Genomic DNA, 27,003 nt, shown 5'->3' on the forward strand with positions numbered 1-27,003 from the left:
GCCAATGGGAGCGTGAGGGGGGCGGGGTTCCCGCGGGTATCAGGTTCGGTTGAGGCTGGGTGCGAGGGCTCATTCGTTTCCTCTGTGTAAAATCGGTAGAGAACCCTGTCACCGTCGCTGCACTAGAAAGCATCGAGCGCCATGTTTGTGAGGAATAACCACAGCGTGTGAAAATTTTCCTTTTTTTTGCTCTCGCCAACCAAAATCACCAAGAACAAAACCGGCGGAAAAAGAGGGGTATCAAACTCTTTAGAACCAATACGCAAACAGTTTAACCAAATAAGAACTCGCGTAAGATTGAACGCTCTTGTGTTTTTTTCTTAAAAAAAGAAAAAATACTGTTCTCTCATCAAATTTACCGTGAGATTTTTATTTTATTTATTTTTATCAACAGTCACACCAGCAACGTCTCAGTGAGACTCTCTCTCTCTCTCACACAGTCTTGTACTGTTGTGTGGGGAAAAAATGGCTTTTGAAAGCCTTTTCTCCAATCCCCCAACCCCAGTTGACAAAAATGATGTTCTAAACATGACAGAGTCTGAGCTTGCAGGGAACGAAAGGTCGAGTAACATTCTTATATATCAACCATTCTGAAATTATTTTAAAAATAAGTTTTTAACATTGCCATTCTCTTTTTCTCTCTCTCTGTCTCTCTCTCTTTCTCTGCCTGTTTTAATTTTAACCTTATTTTCCGGAAAAAAATCAGCTCATGGGAGGTGAATACTATACAGTTTGTATTTCTCTCTCTCTGTACAGTAAATGTAAATGGTTGCTGGGTAGGGCTTTTTCCTGTCCTTTTTTTATAAAAAAATATATATAATATAAACAGTTGAAACTTGTGCATGCTTGGCTTTTTAAAAAAAAACTATAAAAAAAATATTCATTTGTCCATTTAAAAAAAAAGACACCGCTCATTGTGGTAAGTTTTATATATCAAACTGGGGAAGAAACATTTTTTTTAAATTTACTTAGGAAGCCATTTGATTTGTATGTAGTAACGAGATTGAATGTTTTGTCTATTTTTGGGTCCGTGAAACCTTCTCGAAGTCGGGGAGCCTGGGGTGGATCCGGTTTCATGCCGTCTCATCGGATTATATCCTCCATTTTGGCAACGAACCTTTATGTAAATCAATGGCGTGACCGACATGTTAACGTTCAGTTTGTTGCCACCACAGAAATACCCATGAGCACAGAACAAAGAAGTCCCTTTCCAAAAATCTAATTGCAAAAAAAAAACAAGCACCATCACGTGGATTTAACAAAAAATCGGAACGATTTTCCTTTCACCTTGATGATTATCCAAATTATAATACAATGTTTACACCCAGACTTGTTACATAAACTTGTCACAGGACTATTTATAGGAGCCCTCAAAACAAGAACATTTGGTGACGTTCGTTGTTTTGTTAGCTCAACAGGCAACAATAGATCTACCAACCCGTTGCTGAAAATGTAACTTTTGAAATTTATTTCACTCTTTAAAAATAATGCGTGTTATTTGTTTAAATATATTTGCAGATGATCTTTGCTTTTAAAGATTCCCTGTACTGTGTGCACTTGGCAGTTGTTTGATACTGACACTATTCAGTACATCACTTGTATTTGATTAATACGTTAGTGCAGGCTATTGGGACCTTGGCAATGTAGTCACAAAGTAAGTTAGTTTCTTTGCCCCCCTCCCTTCTCGTCTCCCCCCTCCCCCTCCCTTCTCGTCTCCCCCCATATGTGAAGACAAATGAGGTTCAGTGAGTATTTTTTTACATTTAGGTATAGATTTGGAATACTAAATGTTTTCCCAATGGATTAGTGGTGGAACAGTATAGCTTCACAGTTGGATTGCAGCCAGTAAATTGATTTAAACTTAAGATTCTCGTAGCATTTGATTATGGGCCATTGCCTATGTGCAAGGGCAGTTGATGATATTTACATTTTTACTTGTTTGATTAAATCTTGAATCTGTGGCAAAATTTGTAATTAACTTGAGTTTCACCATCTGCACACTCAGTTTAAAAAAAATCATTGCCATCCTTTTGTTGTGTCCATTTCATTTTTTTTTAAAATCATTAAGTGGTGAGCCTCGCCTGCACTCCTTGTTACTGAACATAATGAGGAGGGAGTGCTGAATAAGATTACGTATTGATGGTAAATGTACTTTGAATTTGATTATCCACTGATGATTTAACTTCCCCCACAGTTGTGCTCAGTAATTCAGTTTCACAACATGCCATGTTGGGATTTGAAATCTCAACCAGAAGTCAAAAGTTCAAATTCCACCATGACAAGCTATGAAATTGGATTTGATAAATTTAGTAATTTCTAGCACCAAAAATATGACCACGAAAACTGCCAGATGATTATTAAAAACTAACTGGTTCACTGATGTCCTAAGAGAAATGGAACGTGCCATCCCTATGTTTGGCTTACACATGACTCCAGTCCCACATTGCATTTGAATCTTAATGCCCTTTTGAGATGGCAGAGCAAGCCACTTGTTTATCAGGATTGTTGGGGATGGGAAATAAATGTGATTTTTGCCCATATCCCAAAAGCAAAAAACCCCATCTTTTTGAGTTTTTTTTTAATTGTCATCAGTACTCCATGTTAACAAATGCTCATAATTCTTTGCAAATGTTTCACTTAAAGGGGAAGCAACCTGTCAGATTTTATGTAGGCAGTGTCATTCCACCTCACTCTGCAAAGTTAAATGTAAGTAAAGGTAATTTGGGAGATCATTTTCTCTATCAACATATTTCCTCATATTTTTGTAGCCAAATTGTTGGGCATGTGGTAGCGGCCTTTGCTTATTGAATTAGAATCGAAATCATAGAAATTATAACACAGAAGAAGGTCATTTAGTCTATTGAGCCTGTGTTGATGCTAGCTTTTCAACTAGTTATCTGCTATAATCCCTTTTCTCTGGTCATTCCCATAGAATCATAGTCTATTATGGGTTGAAAGTAGCTAGAATTTCCTGTTAGATGATCGTGTTCAATCTAAAGTAGACATCTATAACATATCGAAAAGGCTTTGGAATCATTCTGATTTAAATACAGACCTACTGTAGGGCTGTCTGGGAAATGCGAAGCCTTTGTATTTAAAATTTCAATGTCTTGGGTTTATCACTAGGTCTTCACTGGCATCAGTGTCTTAAATTGTACTTGTCTTTAGAGTGAAGTGGTAGTGGAGCACACTGGAATCTGAGTGTGTTGTACCATTGAGTGATAGGATAAGTAGTGCCTCGATTTCAGAATTTTCATCCTTGCTTTCAAATCCCTCCATGGCCTTGCCCCTTCCTATCTCTGTAATCTCCTTCAGCCCCACAAACCCCCCCCCCCCCCCCCCCCGAGATATTTGCACTCTAATTCTGCCCTCTTGAGTATCCCTGATTATAATCGCTCAACCTTTGGTGGCCGTGCCTTCTGTTGCCTAGGCCCTAAGCTCTGGAATTCCCTGCCTAAACCTCTCCACCTCACTACCTCTCTTTCCTCCTTTAAGACGCTCCTTAAAACCTACCTCTCTGACCAAGCTTTTTGGTCATCTGCCCTAATTTATCCTTGTGGATCGGTGTCAAATTTGTTTGTCTTAAAATACTCCTGTGCAGCGTTTTGGGACGTTTTACTATGTTAAAAGGTGCTATATAAATACAAGTTGTTGATGTGGTTTCCTTTCCACAATTCCCCTTAGTGGATAGTAACAAGTGCAGGCTAGTTACTGAGGAAGAGTCACCATGAGGTGTATTTGTATACCTCTAGTTAGTTTGGATAACTTGAAATAAACCATTGTTGCCCTTTAGACAAAATAGTTCTGTCGTGCAACTTTCCAAATTTCCAGCAGAGGCAGTCTTGGATGAATATTTGCCTTCTAAAGCAAGTGGTTGCAAAAACCCATAGTTGACATTCCCCAGCCTCGTTGCTTTAATAGGGTATACTACTGGCACTAGGATCTGGCTTGGAGGAATTGCTGTACCCATTCGTGCAAGAGAGTTAAGTACATTGTTGAAGTTACATGATGAGTTAATGGCAATAACTACCAATATTAAACTTTCTCACATTGTGGATTTCAGTAATTCCTCCAAGCTAGTACAAATATTACACCAGCACTTGGGCAGATCGGAGGACCTCCTTGTAGGACTGCTCCTAGGCCTGGCCAAAAAGGCCATCAACTGGCCCAGGCAGCGGGCGGTTGAGGGGGTCATTCGGCCAGATTGCCTGCGCCTCTTCCGCGTCCATGTTCACACCCGGGTGGCCCTGGAGATGGAGCACATGGTGTCCGCCGGCACACTTGAGGCCTTCCGCAACCGGTGGGTGCCGCGGGGACTGGAGTGCATCATCACCCAGGCCAATGAAATTTTAATTTAATTTGTTACGGTTTATTTAAAGTTTTATTAAGTTATAGACAATTTGTTTAATCACCCAAAAACAAAAGAGTACACCAACACTTAATTTAAGGGGGACAGGCAATATAAAATTTTGTTCGTTAATTATAATCTTAAAAAATATCAATGGTGAGATGACACTAGTAGGTCTTAATATGCAGTCTAGAGTGCAGCAAAACAGTAATTTTGAAAACTTTTCCTTCCTGACCATCTATCCATTTACAAACCTCGTCCCTAATGTTTCGCTAGAGCTGTAATTCATGGTTTTAAAATATTTTTGTAATAATTCAGTCTGAATTGAAATGAGTATAGTTATTAGCACAATACTTGCGTATTTGCAGACATAGGACCTCCACCACTTGTCAGCATGGGTGGACTTCAACTTGGTTCCGCCCAAGTTTAGGCACAAATTTTTAGAGTATGGTATTGCCACATACATTAATATTGCCCAACCAAGCAGAGCATTCTGCTTGTGGCCTGTTCATGCATGCTAATAATGTTCATGGCCTGCTCTTGTTGAGATGTTCCATTTAGCCTTTTGTTCAATAGCTTCCCTTTGCTTCTGAATAACTTCACTCATATTCAAGGTACTGCCCTGACTGCCTCAATTAATATCCACTATTTGCACTTAATTTATGTATAATGATTAAAAAGATTGTAAGCTTCCTTTTTAAATAAAAAATCAGTTTTACCTTCACTTTCAGAGCTGGTGGTGGGGTAATCATCCAGGACATGTGCAACTAGACATTAAGTGAGCAAACTCCGAATGTAAGCTTGGATGGTGTGCTCAATGAAAATTAATCTTTGTTCTGTATAGGATGCCATTTTAAACCTGAGGTTAAAGTACACTCTGGTAGCAGGTTGCAGCTTTATTTTGCACCTGTCCCATGCTGTACCTGGCCAGGGATTGCTCCATTCGCATCCAAGATGTCAAAAGTGAGGAATGTATAACCCAGCACTACTGACATTGTCTTGATAAACCCAAAACTTTCATCAAAATATCTACCCACCCAAGTCCCTGTGGTTGTCATGCTTTCTGCAGGTCGAGTATATTAATAGATGCAGTAATGAGCTTGTTCCACCTGCCTTTGTGTAATGTGCTGCCAGGGGAGTGGAATCAGACTGCAAGTTCCCAGGAGCACTTGCCTACAGTCCCTTGGCTGCCCATGTGGAAAATAGCTGATCACAGATGTGCTTCTGTGCTTTTAATTCTTCAACAAAGCAGTAAGGTCATAAACATTTTGACTTGTATGTTTTTAGCAAAGTTTACCAAGGGGTTCCTTTTATATCACTAATATATACTGACTAATTGAAAATGTTAAATCTAAAATGCAAACACCATTAAGTTGGATGAAAAGAAATGCAGCATGTTTCCCATTGACTCATTTGATAAATCATTGCCCAGTGTGGAAGTAAGCTATAGAGACTAGAAAGTCGTAGATTCAGTATCTAGTCTGTTCCTGATTTTAATTGCTCAACCATTGGTGGCCATGCCTTCACCTGCCAAGACCCTAAGCTCTGGAATTCCTTTCCTAAACCTCTCCGCCTCTTTTTCCTCCTTTAAGACGCTCCTTAAAACCTACCTCTTTGATCTCATCTGCCCTAATACCTCCGTATGTGGCTCGGTGTCAAATTTTGTTTGATAACGCTCCTGTGAAACGCCTTGGGACATATTAAAGGTGCTATATCAATATAGGTTGTTGTTGGTTGAGCTCAGATGGGTGGTTCTTGAGGGGGGCTACAGCGCTCCTAACCTAGAGAAGGGAGAAATAATTTCCTGCTCCTGATTGCTATTGCCAGTATCCCTACTGGTAATTGGTATCTTTGGACTTTTGAGGACAGAACAGGATTGTTTGGAATCAATACCTCCCCTGCCCCCATTGATGACTAATCTGCCAAAAATCACTGTTCAGGCTCGTGTGACGAGAGGCCACTTGAAAAGATAGTGGAGAGTAGCCAGCACATCTGGAACTGTACCCCAACATGAGTCTGTACTTTCATGAGTCGAGGAAATTGAGATGGGTGGATCTTAAATGCAGTAGAAAATTATAGAAGTAAAAGGAGTGAGCGCACAAAATATGAGATTCAAACTGGCACTCTGCTCTTAAACTGTTCACTCTTATTTTAAATAGTTGAATTTGACAAGACAGGGAGCCCTACTGTGAGTCTTGCTTAACCCAATAACATTTCTATTAAGTTACCATAATAAATGAATAACAACCAAAATATTTTAGTTGTCTATTGTTTATAGATTTAGTTGCAAAATGCTAGCTTGTTTTTTCATAATTGTACTATTGACCTGCTCTGAAGTGTTGACTGAACGGAGATGGTACTGATATTGCAGCTTGTGCAACTTGGTAGTGTAGTAGCTTGCATTCTTGATGTGAGCGCTAGCAGATAGCCGATGCACTGGCTCAATGATAATTATTCAGTATTTTTGCTTTTAATTGTATTTATGCAATTACAATTTAGCTCTGGGGTGCAGTATACCAAACATTTTTTGTCAGTAGTGCAAATCCTGTAAATTGTTGTAGAAATGCTGTTGGTACAGTAAAGCTTTAGAGAGATGCTCATTTTCTTACTATTTGGAGGAAAATTAAACACAAGCCTCGCACTTTGAAGTAAATTTGTTAAGACTTTTGTTCGCTTGAATTATTAGCCTGAAGAATGACCAATTGGTATATTTTTTGTTTTGACTACTTACCTAAATTGTGAGTCCACTGTGAAAGTAATTTTAATTTTGAAGCTATATGCGTCAATTTTTTCAGTAGGGTGTGTCTGGCCACAAGAAATACTTGACTTGAGTAGACATTCTGACCCACAAGCAGATGATGTAAGCTCATCTTCACAAGCAGTTCCTTCATACACCATCAGATAGCCTGTGTGTATATTATTTAACTATATATTTGCATGTTCTGTATCCAGCTATTTTGCTGTACAACACACGTCACTTTTTTGTAAGTTCAATTTCAACTGATACAACATTGGAATGTACTTTGTGTGTAGTATTTAACAGTTTTAAACGAACTGTTTAGTGTTCCCCCAAATTACACTATTTCATTACTTCTGATTAACCATGATGTACCATGTTACAATAAATACAATTTAATTTCCAATGTTCAATAACCAATCAAACCACCTATCAGATCACCCCAGTAAAAGTGTTTTTTGGATATTTGCTTTATGGAATCACTTTAAAGTGCTCATTGGTGACATTTGATGGACACCGATTAGAACAGATGAATGTTGAAGAACTTTCCCCCTCCTTCTGATCAATCCTCTGTACTGTAGTCCTTTTTTGCTTGTACTTAAGGCTCTTTACAGACGCCTTCATTCCTTGCTCCTTGTATTCTTTTTCCTATTTCCTCACTTTTTTGTATTTTCCTTCCAGTTGTCAGAGAAAAGTAGGGCAGAGGAAGACCATTCTGCCTACTTTAGGTCATCAATCTGGATGACCTTTAGTCCCCTGATCAAAGCAACTACATTTGTTAATCTGGCTCTCAAATAACTCTTAGCCTCCTTATGCTATCTGGAAGTCTATTTCAAGTGTTGCTTCTCATCCTCCACTCTAAATTTCAGCTCATAGAAAACTTTACTACCCGTGTCCAACCTGCATCAAGTCCTGTTCACCTATTAACCCTATTGTTGCTGATCTATATTGGGTCCCACAGAGTCTCATTTAAAATTCTCATTCTTGTGCTCAAATCCCTCCATGCCCTTGTCCTTCTTTATCTGTAATCTCCTTGGGTTCTGCATCCACGACCTCCCACCCCGCAAACTCTGTTCCGATGACTTCAGCCTCTTGTGGACCCTTTATCCCCATTGTTGGCAGCTGTGTTTCAGCCACCATAGGTCCCAAACACTGGAGTTCCCTCCACTTGTCCATTTGGCTCTCCTCCTTAAAATCCACAGCTTTGACCAAGCTTTTGGCCACTCCTAATACCTCCTTTGACTCTAGTTTTTCCTTGCACCTCAAGACTTTTTACGGTGCTATACAAATGCGTTTTTTTTGTCCGTGTGAAGAATTTCCTTTCACTGGTTGGATCCTGTACCATTCCCACCTGTCCAGCTATCTAGGTTTATCTTGGAATAGAGTTCCAAGTATACCAGATTTATATTTTCTATACTAGTTACTATCTTGGATACCTTTAAGGTTCAACCTTAGATGCTTTCCTTTCAAGGCTGAAGAACCCCAGTTTATCCAGTCTTTCCTTATAAATCAATCCTCTGCGATTAGGGATCAGACTAGTGGCTCTAATCTGGATTGCCTCCAGACGAATGTTTGATGACCAAACCTGGGTACAGTACTTGAGGTATGGCCTGACGAGAATACTGCACTGTTTCAGCATGATGACTTCCAACTTGAATTATACAGATTTAATATTATAGTTCCAAGTCTATTTGTATTGTTTACTGTTCCACAGTGACTGGGTATTTTGAGTGCATAGTCTACAAACATCCCTACATGGCTTTCAGCTTCATCCTTGAGATAGTTCAACACATTGTTTACTTTCAATATGTACTACCTTCCATTTATCTGTATTGAATTTTGCCTGCCATGTTTCACCAACTCAAATTTTATTTCATTTTGTAGATCCTTAACTAACTCACCAGATTTGACTGCCACCTAGTTTAGTATCATCTGTACATTTTATATAAATATAAGATAAGATAGTCACCAATAAATCTAATAAGGAATTCAGGAGAGTGGTTAGAATGTGGAACCTGCTACCACATGGAGCAGTTGAGGCGAATAGTATAGACACATTTAAGGGGAAGCTAGATAAGTACATGAGGGAGAAAGGAATGGAAGGATGTGCTGATGGGGCGAGGTGAAGTAAGGTGTGAGGAAGCTCATGTGGAGCATAAACACTGGCATAGACCTATTGGGCCGAATGGCCCATTTCTATGCTGTAAATTCTAAGTAATTTACTCAGTTTCTGAATCCAAGTCATTGATATGATTTAGATACAGTCGTGCAGTTGGTTCTTGTGCTCTTTGCAATAGCTACCTTATTTTCTGTTCTTTTATGTTGTTCGACCCATCTCCTGCCCATTTCACTAGCGTGCATCATTTTTTTTTACTTCATTTGGTGTGCTTCCACATTTTCTGTTACAAGCCCTTCTCTCCTGATGTTTGGGTGACCCTACCCTTTTGAATGTTTTAACCTTCTAATTTTTGATTCTCCTCCTAGCCATTTTTCATTTAGGAGCTTGCCTCACTCCCTCATTGTGTCACTCAGACACTCCGAACCTGTTCCTTCTCCTTTCTCTGTTTGCTCTTTCTCTACATCAGCTGTTCTATTCTCAGAATCCAAACTCAAGCTCGTGGTTCTATTTTTAGGAACTCAGCATTCCAGGCTTCCAGACAGCCCTAGCCTGCCTTTGATAATAGCAAGTGGGTATTGCAACAGCCAGTCCGACTCCTTTGAGCCACCTCAGCTGTCCTTGCTATGTATTATCAGAAGGTTGTTTATTCATTTCTTGCAAATTTACATCCAATGTGTCCATTGCTAGGTATATAGTTTAATATTGCCTGAGGTTAATGGATTAAAATTGTGAGAACAGTTTGAGAAGTTCAACTTCAGCATATAAACACTTCTCAATTGGCCTTTCTATCTGGTACCCCTGGAAAATTGGGTTTTGTTGCTTTTGCCCAGAATGGTCATGATTCATTCCATTAATTATTTTTATTTAGTGTTTATGCAATTATATTGTTTGTATTATGTGGCTAGAGCAGTTAGATATTTTTAACATTCCCGTTGGACTATAGCGCTCTAAGGGTGTGTTTGTACTGCAGATTAAGCGCCACAGTCTTGCATTGTTTGGGGTTGGCACGGCATAGAAGCTAATTCCAGTGCAATTTAGGTTTGCAAAGTGCTCAGGGGTCTGTTGGGCCTCCTGGACTCTTTATAAACTTGCCATGAGCTTATTTAATTGTATTGAGTACGGTTGCCCTGGCCTTGCTCTCAAAACATTTCAAATATAACCTTTGGGACCAGGTCTCTGTCAGGCAATATAAAAATAGTGGCTGCCAATGGTGCTTGATCCGAAATTGGTAGATACAATGTAACTGCAACTTAAGTGGTATAGTTCTGAAAAGTGAACAATAAGATTGACATTTCATTCTGCAAAGGGTACAGTATGTCATCACTTTAGATGCTCATATCAGACATTTGTTGGTTTTATCTTTGCATGAGATGAGACAGAATAGAAAAAGCCACAAGGAGTGGTCTAGTGAATATTTATCAATGCAAGAGGTGTAGTGAATGAGTAGATAATTTTGGGGAATAATAACAAGATTACCACTTGGCATTTAAATTGGCTAAAACTCCTTTGTAGTACTGAATATGCTGGTGGCCAGAAGCGCTCAGAATGTAGTGACTTACAATTCATTTAAAGCCCATGTAGCCTACTGCTTTTGAAATTGAAGTGTGTCTTGTAATGTGGGACTTTTAGCAGAATTAATTCCTATTCAGTAGCTAGTTGGACCATATATTTCAACAGTTTCCTGTTTACTGTCGGTAAAGCTGTTGTTTTGAATGGCAACTTTTGCATAATGTTCATACATTATGTATTTTGTTTTTGTGCCAAATTTTTTTGCCTTCCTTTCCTCCCTAAAGGCATTGACTACTTGTTCAGGTATGTGTCCATGTATATCTTGCCCAAGTGACTATTATTTGAGTAAGTCTTGATGGTAAATGTTGGTAGGCTGTTCGGCCACAAGGCCTCAAGATCAAATCTGACCCTGCCCATATCCGTTCAGGCGTGCACTTCCAGTCGAGGTTGCAGAGTTTCAATTAATGACACAATGGATGTTTACTCAGTTGTGCTGGTGGGCACAGTAACTCCTCAGGCTACCTTTAGAATACTTACATTTGTTTACACAAAAATAAATCCAGACTTTGAGGTTGACAGTTCCTCTTGCTTGGCTCTTCCTGTGCCATGTCCCATCCTGGCTAAAAGGGTGATTAACCTGTTCCCAGACCTCATGGAGGGCTCCAAAATCAACTGTCAGGATGTATGTCCAGGGGACTCCCTTTTACTAACTTCTCTTTGGGGTAAGGGCTGGCTTACATTAACTAGGAACAGCAGCAGGCCAATCGGCCCCTCTGATCATAGCTGATCTGCACCCCAACTCCATTTTCCCACTTTTGCTTCATACTCCTTGATACCATTACCTAACAAAAATCTTACCTACCTCCTTGTGGTTAGACAGCTAGGATTACTGTGCAGATTAGAATTTCACCACTTAACAGTCGATTAATGCTCCAGCACTGTCATACTGGCCCTATTAACTTGTGTGCTTTGGGGAATAAAAGTGGCTGACACACTTTCCCAAATGTGAGTGAAACTTGTTTTCAGAAGTCAATTGGTTATGTGATCAGCTGTACACTAAATATCTGTCCTGGTAGATTTTATATATCTCATAAAATGTGCTTTCATCAAACTGACTTGGATTAAAGTTTAAAAAAATATTGGTTCCCTATCTCTACATTGTTATCTTCAAGCTGAGGGGAGAGTTTTGGCTGTAGGTTTCTCCATTTTTGGTCTTTTTGGGTTGGAAAAAGTAAACCAAGCGGATACACCAGAGTAGCAGCACAAGAGCAAGATTATGAAGAACTATTTTAGACAGATGTCTGGAAGTATTTCTTTACACCGTGTGATAAACATGTCCGTGAATAGTGGTTGAGGCTGGGATATCCGACTCATCCAAGATGCTGCAATTGGAATGTGATCGAGTTGTTAACTCTGTGAGGGTGAGATCAAATGTGTTGAAAGGCTGTCATCCAAATTTTTGTGATCTTTTCAGTCCATCTTGGCATTGCCTATTTCTTCACCTCGTCTGCAAGTTCTGCTGGCCTCTAATTTTGGACAGAATCCGGAAAATAGATTTAGAGACTAAACTGAAAAAGAAAACCATTGAACGCTTGAGCAGGGAAGATGGAGAAATGGCAAGACAGCTGAATAGGATCGGCATTTGAATTTATTAATTAATGAATGAATAGAACAATTAACATGGTAACCTTTTCGTTGAGCGCATACCAGCACTTTTTGTGTAATGACTCTCTTTTAAACGGAGACCACATAAAATTGTCTTTTGTAATTTCTAAAAGCAGTATTACAGAAAAATATATATTTGAGTGGATTGTAAGTTTTGCCTGCTTTATGAATGATTAACCCACTGTTAAGGATGAGGGAAGGAGAAATCGAATCATATGATTTTACAGCACAGATAGAGGCCCATTCGGTCACCATGCCTGCACCAACTCCGAGCTGTCATTAATTCTATTCCCCTGTACTTTTCCTGGTCCTTTTTTTTTTTAATGTTCTTTTTTGAAATATTTATCCACTTCTCTTTTAAAAGCTATTGTGAATTCAAGTTTCACAACTGTTTATAGCAGGGCCTTTCATGTCGTAATAGTCTTCTGCTTAAAAGAAATTCTTCTAACCTCCTTGTTCTTTTGGTGATCTTAAATTTATGCCCTCTAGTTAACAATTCACCAACCAGTAGAAATAGTTTTTCCTGATTTATCTTAATAAAACCTTTCATAATTTTGAATATCTCTTGACTTTCTCTGCTCTAATGAAGACAGTCTCATTTTCTCTAGTCTGTTTTCCCGGTGCCATGTGCTAGTGAGTACAGGAATAGGAATTTGCGTGGCTGGAGCGATGGTGCAGGAGGAAGGGCTTTAGATTCCTGAGGCATTGGGACCGTTTCTGGGGAAGGTGGGACCTGTACAAGCCGGACGGGTTACACCTCAACAGAGCCGGGACCAATATCCTCGCGGGGAGGTTTGCTGCTGCTGTTGGGGAGGGTTTAAACTAGCTTGGCAGGGGGATGGGCACCAGCATATAGGACTAGAAAAGAGGAATAAGGTGCATGAAACAGTGAGTGTGTTGCATAGTACTAGAGGTGGAAGTAGTACCATATTAGATAGGAGCAGACTAAGAAAGACTATGAAAAATTAAAAAATGGGTTTAGAATGCATGTGCGTAAACGCACAAAGTGTGGTGAATAAGGTTGTTGAGCTACAAGCACTATTAGCTGTGTAGCAATATGATGTGGCAATAATGGAAACATGGCTTAAAACTGGTGAGGACTGGGCACTTAATGTACAAGGTGTTCAGAAAAGATAGGGAAGGAAAAAAGGGAGGTGGGGTGGCAGTGCTGATTAAGGAAGACATTGTAGTGTTGGAAAGGGAGGATGTTCTTGAGGGGACAATGACAGAATCCATTTGGTTAGAGTTGAGGAGCAAAAGGTATGATCACACTATTAGGGGTATTCTATAGGTCTCCAAGTAGTGAGAGGGAGGTAAAGGAGCAAATCTGCAGGGAAATCGCAGAGATATACAAGAACTTGAGTGGTGATATTGGGGGACTTTAATTACCCAAATATAGATTGGGATAATGCTAGGGTGAAAGGAAGGGGAGGAATTTCTGAAAAGTGTTCAGGAGAATTTCCTTGACCAGTATGTTCTTGGCCCAACTAGGAAGGAGGCATTGCTGGATCTGGTGCTGGGGAATGAGATGGGCCAGGTCGACCAAGTGTCTGTGGGAGAACACTTGGGTACGAGTGACCATTGTATCATAAGATTTAGATTAGCAATGGAGAGGAGCAAGGAACAATCTAGAGTGGAACTACTAAACTGGAATAGTGCTAACTTCAATGGGATGCGAAAGAATCCAGCCAGGGTAAAATGGAACCAAAGACTGACAGGAAAAACTAACAGAACAATGGGTGATCTTTAAGGAGGAGATGTTCCAAGTACAGGCTAGGTACATTCCAACAAGATGGAAGGGTAAGGGAACCAAAGCAAGGGCTCCTTGGATGGCATAACATAAGAAATAAGAGCAGGAGTAGGCCATTTGGCCCTTCGAGCCTGCTCAGCCATTCAATGAGATCATGGCTGATCATCTGCCTCAACTCCAGTCACCAGCCCTATCGCTATATCCCTTGATGTCCTTACTGGTTAGAAATCTATCGACTTCTGTTTTGAATATACCCAATGACTGAGCCTCCACAGCCCTCTGGGGTAGAGAATTCCAAAGATTCACCACCCTCTGTGTGAAGAAATGTCTTATCTCAGTCCTGAATGGCCTACCTTTATCCTGAGGCTGTGGCCCCTGGTTCTAGACTCCCCAGCCAAGGGAAACATTCTCCCAGCATCCACCCTATCAAGCCCTGTAATAATTTTGTATGCTTCAATGAGATCCCCTCTCATTCCTCTGAATTCAAGAGAATACAGGCCTAGTTTACTCTCTTCTCATACGATAGTCCCGCCATCCCAGGAATCAATCTCGTGAACCTTCATTGCACTCCCTCTATGGCAAGTATATCCTTCCTTGGGTAAGGAGACCAAAATTGTACACAGTACTCCAGGTGTGGTCTCACCAAGGCCCTATATAATTGGAGTAAGACTTCTTTACTCCTGTACTCAAATCCTCTTGTAATGAAGGCCAGCATACCATTTGCCTTCCTAATGACAAGGGTGATAGAGAAGATTATGAAACAAAAAAAGAGGGTGTATGATGCATGTCGGGTGAATTCTTCAAGGGAGAACCAGAGCAAATACAATAAGTTGAGAGGGGAAGTGAAGATGAAAATAAGATTGGCAAAGAGAGAATATGAGAGTAGAATGGCGGTTAACATAAAAGGGAACCCAAAAATCTTCGACCGGCATGTAAACAGTAAGTGGGTAGTCTGAGGCGGGATGGGGCCTATTAGTGACAAAGAAGGTGTTATATGCTTAGAGGTGCAGAGCAAGGCTAGAATACTCAGAGTACTTTGTATCGGTGTTTATTAAGGAGGTGGATGCTGACAAAATATCGGTAGCAGTGGAAAAGGTAGAAGTAATGGAAGGGGTGAAAATTGATGGACAGGATATACTAGAAAGGCTGGGTATGCTTAGAGTGGACAAGTCACCTGGTCCAGATGGCTTGTATCCCAGGATGCTAGGGGAACTGGGGGAGGAGATAGCGGGAGGGCTTGCCATAATTTTCCAATCTTCCCTCGATGCGGGGGAGGTGCCTGAGGATTGGAAAGTGGCAAATGTGACACCATTGTTCAAGAAAGGGTATAAGGACAATCCTAGTAACTACAGGCCGGTCAGTTTAACATCATTGGTGGGTAAATTTTTAGACAATAATCAAGCAAAAAATCAACGGGCACTTGGAGAGGTTTAAGCTAATTAAGGAGCGCCAACACGGATTTGTAAAAGGCAGACTTGTATGTACTCCTGAAGTCGCATGTCGTCCACTTCACTGTGACTGTGGTTAACTATGCTTCTAACTTAAGTACGATTGTTCAGAATTTTTGATGTTTTAGGATTGTGGGCTTATAATTTCCCAGCTGTAAAATGTTATCTGAATTATCTCGCACCTGAGTTCATGGCAGCTGTCTCCTTCTGTAGCATCTTCAATTTTTGATCATTATAACAGCATTTCTCTTAATTATTCATTTTTTGTATTCAGGTAATAAGTGATTGGTTAGTGTGAGTAATGGTTGTAATACTAAGGATTCACCTGTTGTGTTTAAGAGTAATGCCTTGCTGTTCTAAGTTATGGAATTATCTGGATCTGTTAACTAAATTGCAGCATCACTGGGCACATCCAGCTATATTTCATTAAGTAGTCTGTAGTGACTTGAATATTTTGTTAGTTGGAAGAAAATACATAATTGACTCCCACTTTCAGGAAGCACCCCAGTAACCCAAGCGAGAACTAATATAATAGCAAAATACTGCGGATGCTGGAAATCTGAAATAATTATCCCTACCCCCATTTTTAATGCAGTATGATTTTTGCCACTCCCATTTGCAACATTTTATCTTTCCTGCCTCTTACAAAAGTACAGGATGTTCTTTCAATTCCTTCTTCCCCTCCTAACCCCCCCTGTCTCTGCACCTGCTTAATATCTGTTACATCTCCAGCTTTTTCCAGTTCTGATGACGGGTCCCAGACCTGAAACGTTAACTCTGTTTCTCTCTCCACGGATGCTGCCTGGCCTGCTGAGTATTTCCAGCATTTTCTGTTGTTATTCCAAGCGAGAACTACAGGAAACTTTGGTTTATCCGGAGGTTGTATGTCCGGAATACTCGATCTAACGGCAAAAATCAGGAGCCGTTTTCTATAAGTTTTTTTAGTTCTCGTTCTTTAGTCAGGCACTGCAAGGTCTGTAGCTATAGCAACAGCTTCAGCTAGAGATGCTTGCAGCTGCAGCCGACTCTTTAGAAGCTGTTGTTAAGCAACAGTGTTTGTTGTCAGATACGGAGATGAAAACCTCCGTATGCTTCAACATTAACTTTGTATGTCCGGCAGTTTTGATAGATCGGCAACACGCCGGTCCCGTCGGTGCCGGATATCACAAAGTTTCCTGTAATTTGATTCTGAGACTTGAATCTATTCCCTTTTCCCTCACATATGCTTATCTAGCCATGCCTTAAATACATCTATACTATTTGCTTCAACCACTCCCTGTGAAGTTCCACATTCTCACCACTCTCTGGGTAAAGAAATCAACCTTCTATCCCTGCCAATTTGTCCTGTCCTGAATATGTTGATTTAAGTACATAAGAAATCGGAGCAGGAGTCGGCCATTTGGCCCTTTGAGCCTGCTCCGCCATTCAATAAGATCATGGCTGATCTACCTCATCTCTACTTTCCTGCACTATCCCTTAACTCCCTTAATAATCAAAAATCTATCAATCTCGCTTGAATATACTCAATGACTTGAGCCTCCACAGCCCTCTGGGGTAGCGAATTCCAAAGATTCACCACCCTCCGTGAGTGAAAAAAATTCTCATCTCAGTCCTAAATGGCTGACTCTTTATTCTGAGACTGAGACCCCTGCATCTACCCTGTCAAGCCCTGTAAGAATTTTGTATGTTTCAATTAGATCACATTATTCTAAACTCTAGAATATAGGCCAGTCTACTCAATCTCTCCTCATAGGGCAATCCCCCCCCCCATCCCAGGAACCAGTCTGGTGAACCTTCGTTGCACTCTCTCTATGGCAAGTATATCCTCCCTTAGGTAAGGAGACCAAAACTGTACACAATACTCCAGGTGTGGTCTCACCAGGGCCCTATATACAGTAATTGCAGTAAGACGTCTTTACTCTTATACTCAAATCCTCTTGTAATAAAGGCCTAATTGCTTGCTGTACCTGCATGTTAACTTTCAGTGATTCGTATACAAGGACACCCAGGTCCCTCTGAACATAACATTTCCCAATCTCTCGCCATTTAAAAAATACTCTGCTTTTTTTATTTTTCCTACCAAAGTGGGTAACTTCACATTTCTCCACATTATATTCCATTTGCCATGTTCTTGCCCACTCACTTAGCCTGTCTATATCCCCTTGAAGCCTCCTTGCATCCTCCTCACAACTTACATTCCCAACCAGCTTTGTACCATCAGCAAACTTGGATAAATTACATTTGGTCCCCTCATCGAAATCATTGATGTAGATTGTGAATAGCTGTGGCCCGAGCACTGATCCTTGCAGTACCTCACTAGTTACAGCCTGCCAACCTGAAAATGATCCGTTTATTCTTACTCTCTGTTTTCTGTCCGTTAAACAATCCTCAATCCCATGAGCCCTAATTTTGTTGAATAACTTCTTGTGTGGCACCTTATCGAATGTCTTCTGAAAATCCAAGTACACCACATCCACTGGTCCCCCCTCATCTATTCTGCTAGTTACAACCTCAAAAAAACTCTACAGATTTGTCAAACATGATTTCCCTTTCATAAATCCATGTTGACTCTGCCCAATCCTATTATTATTTTTTAAGTGCCCTGTTACCACGTCCTTAATGGATTCTAGCATTTTCCCTACTACTGATGTCAGGCTAACTGGTCTATAGTTCCCCGTTGTTTCTCTCCTTCCTTTCTTAAATAGTGGGGTTACATTTGCTACCTTCCAATCTGCGGGAACCATTCCAGAATCTATGGAATTTTGGAAAATGACAACCAATGCATCCACTATCTCTATAGCCACCTCTTTCAAAACCCGAGGATGTAGGCCATCAGCTCCAGGGGATTTATCGGCTTTCCGTCCTGTTAATTTATTGTTGTAATGCAGTTCCACAAGTGCTGGTAACTTGACACGTGGTCATTATTCATGAGTGTTCGTAGGTTACTGACTGTGGGGACATTGCAGTTATCTTGATCCGGTCCTTGTCCACTGTCCATACGGGCAGTATGTTAGTTCTAGAGTCACAGTAAGAATCCTGATGGGAGGTTTGGAAGGGTAGGCTGGATGGACCAATGGTATCCATCAGAATAAATTGAATTAAGCATGTTAATTTGGGTAATGCTTCTGTTTAGGTTGTAGGCAAATTAAATTGCCAACAAGAGCTCTCCAGTGACTCATTTAGTCAATGCATTATTGTTGTGATACTAAGTTTGATCCCTGGACTGTGCTGAATGAAACTGGGAAAGGAGTGGAATGCTATGATTAGCTCCAGATCTCTGGGCAGGTGGGATAATCCATGGTTCCTGCTGTTGGTTGCTAAGACCTTTGACGGCAATCTGCCCTTCCCCCTCACCCCCCCCATTCAAACATCTTAGTTGACATTTGCTGTTGAGGCTTACAGAAAGAACGGCTACTTGGGCAAGGTACCAGATGGCAGCAAGCAACTGTGAATCTGTAAGACGCAATAAGTTGATGCCTATGAGAAGGGAGGTGGGGAGTGAGAGAGAAATACTGCGAGCTTTAAATTCATTGCTCTGTGCGAGTGACGGGCAACCACAAGGTCAGTGTTAATTCAGTCTTTAAGTGCGCATTTTTAGCAGCAGAACAGTATCTGGAAGTGTGCTACAGTTTGAATCAAAAAAACAGCTTGTGCTACTTACGAAGTCACTGGACTTGAGATTCTTTTGAAGTCTGTAACACTAATTTCTAGACAATTTCTTTTGTTTTTTTTATAGGGAGCGTTTTCTGTACAGCTTCACTTTTAAAAAGGTTTGCTGTGGATTTTTTTTAAACTTTAGTCGAGCTTGTTTAGTAATCTATCAATAAACTTAAGACCGCTGAAAAAGGACACATTTTATCAGCCAATGATGTGACCTTTCGAATATCGGTGAATGTTGAGCAATCTGATTGGCCACCAGTGTCTGGTATTCTATTTGCGTCCCTTTCGAGTAATCTCATTGGTTGCTGATTAGCACATGCTGACAATGACTATATGTTTGATTAGGCTGTGCGTACATGCTCGGTGGAAGTTTGTGAGTATGTGAGCATCAATTGATTTCTCTGCAATAGATTTAGCTTTCCCTTATCCAGCCATGGTCCTTACTCGGCTTTGCTATCAGGCTACTCTTCCCAACAAAACTCTTAAGACTATGCTGGAAAGAAAAGGTAACCTCCGGTGGTTTTTCACCACTGCCAACCTCCTCCTTAAACCCTTCTTCCTAGCTGCCCCTCCACCCTTCTAGCTACAAATGCAAGGAGCTCATGAACTTCTTTGCCACCAAGATAAAAACCATCAATTCAAAAGCCTCTGCTGCTTCCCCTTGTCCACAAAGCTAAATCTCCTGCCCCAGCCTCCTTCCCACGCCCTGAACCTCCATCTTTCTGGTTTCTCTCATCTTCTCGCTCCCCATATTCTCTCTGAACTCATCTTATCCATAAGGTCTGCCTCCTGCTCCCTCGTTCCCATTCTCACTAAACTGCTGACCATCCACCTCCCTTCCTGGCCCTCATGCCAGCTGACATTGTAAATAGTTCCTTTTCCTGGGGCACTGTCCCATTTCCTTTCGATGCCACCATCATCCCACTCTTTATAAAAAATTAAAAAAAACACCCTATCCACTCTATCCTTGCAAAGTACTGTGACAGTGACGCATTATCTGTCTTCGGGGTGATTTTTATTTGTTCAAACCTAAATGGTAAAATATATAGTTAAAACAATAACTGATGTGACCACAAGTGATATCCTAACAAGGTAGTAGAATGTGGTTTTCTCTGTTTTATTCTCCATTTATAATTTGAACCGTGTTGTTGAGAAGAGCTGGAGAGCGGAGACCTGAATTTGCTTGTTTGTTTCCCATGTGGTACATTGGATTGTGCGGGTATCTTGCAGCACTCCGATCAAAGAGTGTTGGTGGAGACCTCTGGTCACCAACCAGCGCTGCCCCACCCAAACTTGATCGTTTTTTATTGGAACAAATTTATCCTTTTCCACAGAAGGCGAAAGGGATCATTAAAATTTAAAAATTAGGACAGAAGAGCAAAGGGATCTCTGAGTACAAATACACAAATCACTAAAAGTAGTGACACAGGTTAATAAGGTCATTAAAAAAAAGCAAACCAAGCACTAGGGTTTATTTCTAGAAGGATAGAATTGAAAAGTAGAGAAGTTATGCTAAATTTGCATTGAACCTTGGTTAGACCACTTCGAGTACTGCGTACAATTCTGGTCACCATATAATAAAAAGAATATAGAAGTACAGTACTGGAGAGGGTGCAGAGATGATTTACAAGGATGATACCAGAAATGTGAGGTTATACCTATCGGGAAAGGATGAATAGGCTGGATCTTTTTTCTTGACCTAATAGAGGTCTTTAAAATTATGAAAGGTTTTGATAGAGTAGACACAGAGTGTTTCTATTTGTGGGGAAGAGCGAAACTAGATGCCATCAATATAAGTTAGTCACCAAGAAATCAAATGGGGATTCAGAAGAAACTTCTTTACCCAGAGAGTGGTGAGAATGTGGAACTCGCTACCATAGGGAGTGGTTGAAGCGAATAGTATAGATGCATTTAAGGGGAGGTTAGATAAGCATATGAGAGAGAAAGGAATAGAGGTTTATGCTGATAGTTAGATGAGGAAAGATGGGAGAAGGCTCGAGTGCAACATAAACGCCGGCATGGACTGGTTGGGCCGAATGGCCTGTTTCTGTGCTGTATATCCTATGTATAAGTAATTGCAGAAGTAATCTATTGTATTAAATGTTGTTGATCTTGATCTAGACGTGCACTTCTCCTTCCCCCTCGCCCCACACACATTGAGCAAAGTATAGGCTCCAGCAACTGTTTTAAAAAAAAAAAAAAAAAAATTACATGCATACGTTTTAATTGTGAAATTAAAGATATCATTTTTATGAAAGTGATCGACCTCATTTGAATGGATGGTGTGCTATAACTGCATAACAATTAACAAATTTAATTTCTGAAAACCACTGAAGCTTATAGTCTTCACAACTTCAATCCAAGTGTTCCTACTACCAAAATAACAACAGAAAATGCTGGAAAAACTCAGCAAGTCAGGCAACATCCGTGGAGAGAAATTTGAGTTGACGTTTCGGGTTTGACCCTTCTTCAAAACTGGAGAGAAAAGGAACTAGATCGAAGGCAGGGCTGCGATCGGATAAAAGAACCAAAAGAAGTAAAAGAGATTAGAAGCTAGACGAGATGGTAATAGGCTGTGATTAGGTGTAAAGTGTACTGGCAGGGCAAAAGATAGCTGCCAGGTGTGAGAGAGAAACAAAAGGAAAGGGGGGGGGGGGGAAAGGAAAGGAGTGGAAAAATATAAGTGAAAATGAAATAGGGGCCAAGGTTATGATCTGAAATTGTTGAACTCGATATTGAGACCGGAAGGCTGCAGACTGCCTAATCGGAAGATGAGTTCCTACTACCACTTTTACTGCGCTTGCATGTGGTACAGTGGCCATCAATTGTAGCCCGTCGCATCTGCCTTAGTACATGCTGCTTGACAGCAGGAGGGAGACAGGAAAGTGCCCTTCGTTACATAGGAATTTTTAGGAACATGAAACTACCCTTTGTCCAACAAAGCCTTTGCTTTTTGATCTCAACCCTGCTTGTATTATTTTCATCACCTCCTTTAACACCCCCCCCCCCCCTTTCTCTAGAAATGCATCGAGTTACTTTTTAAGGCCATTCACAGTATTTGCTTCAATGATGTTTCCTAATAACTTTGTTCCATAGACATATATTGCCCTTTCATTGCACGCTGGGTGTCAAGACTGCGTGTCATCTTCGGGTCAAGTAGAGTAAGGGAGGGGAGGTATTTGGACCAGGGTATACAGATGTAATTTAGACCTAATTTTAAAGTCATACATTCTGTCCTTATTACATATTTATTATAAACTCCTTTAGTTATAATAGAAATTCCCTATGTATTACAGTAGAATTACACCCTCCTGCCAGTGTTGGCACAGTAGTGCCTCCAGTGGGAGAGGGTTTAATTACAGCATGGATTTAGATAGACAGTTTCCATTATTAATGTGGACATAGGAATTTATGATTGGAAAGTTGACGAGAAGTGCATGCAGGCCTAAGATTTTTAATATTGCATCCTTTTTTGTTTTAAAAAAACTTCGCTTGACCTATCTTTCAAACTTTCAGCTGATATTCTCTGAACCTTATGTAAACTTGAGGTAATCCAAAACTCGGCTGCCCGTGTCATAGAAACATAGAAGATAGGAGCAGGAGTAGGCCATTCGGCCTCGAGCCTGCTCCGCCATTCAATGTGATCATGGCTGATCATCCAAATTCAGTACCTGGTCCCTGCTTTCTCCCCATACCCCTTGATCCCTTTAGCCTTAAGAAATATATCCAACTCCTCCTTGAATATATTTAATGAATAGGCCTCTACTGCCTTCTGTGGTAGAGAATTCCACGGGTTCACCACTCTCTGGGTGAAGAAATTCCTCCTCATTACTGTCCTAAATGGCATACCCTTTATCCTTAGACTGTGACCCCTGGTTCTGGACTCCCCAACCATCGGGAACATCCTTCCTGCATCTAGTCTGTCCAGTCCTGTCAGAATTTTATAAGTTTCAATGAAATCCCCTCTCATTCTTCTAAACTCCAGCGAGTACAAGCCCAATCGCTCCTCATACATCATACCTGCCATCCAAGGTATCAGCCTGGTGAATCTTCGCTGAACTCCTTCCATGGCAAGAACATCCTTCCTCAGATAAGGCGACCAAAACTGCACACAATACTCAAGATGTGGTCTCACCAAGGCCCTGTACAACTGCAGCAAGACATCCTTGATCCTGTACTCAAAGCCTCTCGCTACGAAGGCCAACATACCATTTGCCTTCTTAACCGCCTGCTACACCTGCATGCTTACCTTCAGCGACTGGTGCACAAGGACACCCAGGTCTCGTTGCACTTCCCCTTCTCCCAATCTATTGCCATTCAGATAATCTGCCTTCCTGTTTTTGCCACCAAAGTGGATAACCTCACATTTATCCACATGCTTCTGCCCAATCACCCAACCTGTCCAAATCATCCTGGAGTTTCTCGGCATCCTCCTCACAGCACACACGCCCACCCAGCTTTGTGTCGTCTGCAAATTTGGAGATATTACATCTAGTTCCCTCGTCTGGATCATTAATATATATTGTGAATAGCTCGGGTCCAAGGACCCATCCCTGCGGTACCCCACTAGTCACTGCCTGCCACTCGGAAAAAGACCCGTTTATTCCAACTCTTTGCTTTCTGTCTGCCAACCAGTTCTCTATCCAAGTCAATACCTTGCCCCCAATCCCATTGTGCCTTAACTTTACATGCTAATCTCTTATGCAGGACCTTATCGAAAGCCTTCCGAAAGTCCAAATATACCACATCCACTGGTTCTCCCTTATCTATTTTACCAGTTACATCCTCAAAAAATTCCAGTGGATTAGTCAAGCACGATTTACCTTTTGTAAAACTTGCACCAAGTCCTGTTCACCCATCACCCCTGTGCTCGCTGACCTACATTGGCTCCCAGTTAAACAATGCCTCAATTTAAAAATTCTCATCCTTGTTTTCAAATCCCTCCATAGCCTCGCCCCTTCCTATCCCTGTAATCTCCTCCAGCCCCACAACCTCCTGAAATATCTGCGCTTCTCTAATTCTGCCCTCTTGAGCATCCCTGATTATAATCGCTCAACCATTGGTGGCCGTGCCTTCTGTTGCCTTGGCCCTAAGCTCTGGAATTCTGTGCCTCTCTTTCCTCCTTAAGACGCCCCTTAAAGCCTACCTCTGACCAAGCTTTTGGTTATCTGCCCTAATTTCTCCTTATGTGGCTCCGTGTCAAATTTTTTGTCTTATATTACTCCTGTGAAGCGCCATGGGATGTTTAACTACGTTAAAGGTGCTATAAAAATACAAGTTGTTGTTGAATCCTGAACTCTTCAGTGGTTCAGTAGGTCACCTCAAATTCTTCTTTTTCCAAAGAGAGCAATGAAAGCGCCTTAATATTACAATTTATTTCCTGGTACCAGAATTATCTTGGATGTTTGCCTCTTTACTCTTACAAGGGCAAGAACATCCTTGCTATGTTTAGGTGACCAAACTTAAGGTGGGATCTTAATATCTACAGAAATACTACAGCCTTTTGATTTATATCCAATACTCTATTTGTATATTTACAGCACTTAAGCGCTAACCAACAATGACGTTGGATCTCTTTCATAGCTGCGATAGTTGGTGTATAGAAACTGAGAAGGAAAAGGGAGAAAATGAATGCCAGTTGACTGCAGGAAAACCTCTGGGTTTTCATAGTTATTGAAGGAGTACACTGCATCTTAAAAACAAATCTTGATCACATGCCACTGTTCCATTAAACAAATATTCCCTCTTTTAGTTTCTTATGCCTATTCTAATTATTTAACAATCTTCTGCTTGCTCAGTTTCCTAAATACCCAAGTCCTTTTGAACCTGGTAATGTTTTGAGGCCAGCAATCTTTTTAAAAAATGATTTTGCTAAGTTTCTGGAAAAAATTGTGTTTTAATAATGCTATATGACACTTATTTTTAAAAACAATGATTAGATTTTAACCATACTTCCGAAGTACCTTCCTAAGTACCGGACCCCTTTGGGAAAATTGCCACAGTCAGAGCTATCTACAAGACCCGCTTTGCATGTTTTGTCAGGTGTACTGTATTCCTTCAGTAATAGTAAAAACCCAGATATTTTTTTGCTGTCGTCCTGGGTTCTTTTAAACTTACTTTCTCCCTTTTCCTTCCTTGAAGTTTCTCTGCATCACTAATTATTTTGGCTAAGAAAATCTTGGGGACTTGGCCAGTGTCAGTGCATTGCTTGATGCGTCTATTCGTGTTCTGTATTTAACTTTTAAGCTCAATAATTTAAAATTGCCAAATTTCACTTAGACCCTTAATGTAAAGCAAGCTGTAAACTGATACCTTTCTGTGTCTATTAATACTGAACTGTTAGTTGAAGATTTAAATTTAAAGTGATTGCTTCATTGGGGCATTAATAGTTTAAATAATGTAACATCAGTTTGGTGATGAATTTGTGCTTTTCCAAAAATGACCAACTTTGTGCTGATGTAAAACACATTTGAGTAGCAGTTGAGTGGAAGAGCCAACTTTATCCAAAAGGTGGTACCTTTGAAAATTGTGCCTTTTATAATTTATCATTATATTTTCACATCCATGCCAGCTTTTTGTCACAGCACCTGTGTTGATACTTGGGAATATATGTGGGAATTTCTAACATTTGTAGTTTGGTACTAATTTTACAATTGGAGTGCATTTCCAAAGTGGGACTTTAATGCAGAAACTTTGGAAAGTTTTCTTCATGTTTGCTATAATCCTGCATTTATTATTGCTTGGTTGCTAAGTGAAAAAGCTAAACTAGTTCGGTCATATTTAATTTAAATCTAACTGATGCTGACAGTACTTTTTAACCATACTTACCTGTCATTGGGATCAATTTTTATTTTATATCTTAATTGCTTTCATTCTGCTTACTGTGCATCTGACAACATCTCAGCAGCCAGTTAGATGCTTGCTTTCTTATTGCTCTGGCTTAATTGCAGTCAACAATTTCTGTGCATATTATCTCTTTCTGATGCTGGATCAGATCTTATGTATATTTTATATAGATAATTATTTGTAGTGCTGTCATAGAAAATTTGAGGTAACACAGCATCTGCTGGATCTTAGTTTTTTCCTAGCACTAAGCGGCTTTGTCGGTGTGTTTTTCAGTACAATTCAAAATTCACAGTTGGTACTAGTTTTTTTTCGCCACTCATTCCTCCCCACCTCCCTTTCTGATCGAAACTACATATGTAATAGAGAGCAATAGCAGTGGTGCTATTACCGAATCCTTTTTTTAATATGTGGTCTTTCTGGAATTTGAGCAGCCTGCTAAATTTGGTCAATGTAAATAAATACGTTTTTTGACTTTTTTAAATTTGAAAGCAGATCTTTATCAGAAGATGAAGAGGCTCGTGTTAAAGTTGCAGTACCTTACTATTGTAAAATCCACATTAATTTGTTAACTGAATTATACCTTTGTACAGTTTTTTTAGAAAATGACCTGCAAAGCTGGAGTCTGCAGGTAGTATTGTGAATAATCTTTTACAGTCTAGCATACAAGTTGCTGATCCAACAAACCAATTTGTGTAGATTCGTAATCCATACACTGCAGCTTCTGTATCTGCGCTAGTCTCCACCTTTCATATCAGAGCTTTGGTTCTGATTGCCACAAGCACTGAGGTGAAGTGCAGTGGCAGTGACAGTGCGCTGTCCCTTAGTGATCTCTACTGATGTAAAACCTTTACTTTAAAAAAAAAATAGAAAGTACACTTTAAACTTATATCTACATGGGTGGTCTTTTTAATTGGAAGGGAA

At 40.4% G+C, this 27,003-nt stretch overlaps 1 protein-coding gene across 2 annotated transcripts in view; it reads left to right on the top strand.

Moving 5' to 3' along the window:
- The first annotated feature begins 17 nt into the window (after positions 1-17).
- The window catches only part of zc3h6 (zinc finger CCCH-type containing 6), a 62,579-nt gene continuing 35,593 nt past the window's right edge, over positions 18-27,003 (top strand). Inside the window, exons 1-2 of one of the 2 annotated variants that reach the window (XM_085997877.1) lie at positions 18-291; positions 395-560. In XM_085997877.1, coding sequence (XP_085854003.1) covers positions 466-560 — 95 coding nt within the window. In that variant the 5' untranslated portion in view covers positions 18-291; positions 395-465. Of the gene's footprint in view, positions 292-394; positions 561-926; positions 1,453-27,003 lie in introns of those variants that run through there. The other variant, XM_085997876.1, reaches the window with a different exon arrangement.

Source organism: Somniosus microcephalus, chromosome 9 (genome assembly GCF_052327205.1).
Source record: "Somniosus microcephalus isolate GS21.2 chromosome 9, FLI_Smic_1.0, whole genome shotgun sequence".
Taxonomy (NCBI): Eukaryota; Metazoa; Chordata; class Chondrichthyes; order Squaliformes; family Somniosidae; genus Somniosus; species Somniosus microcephalus.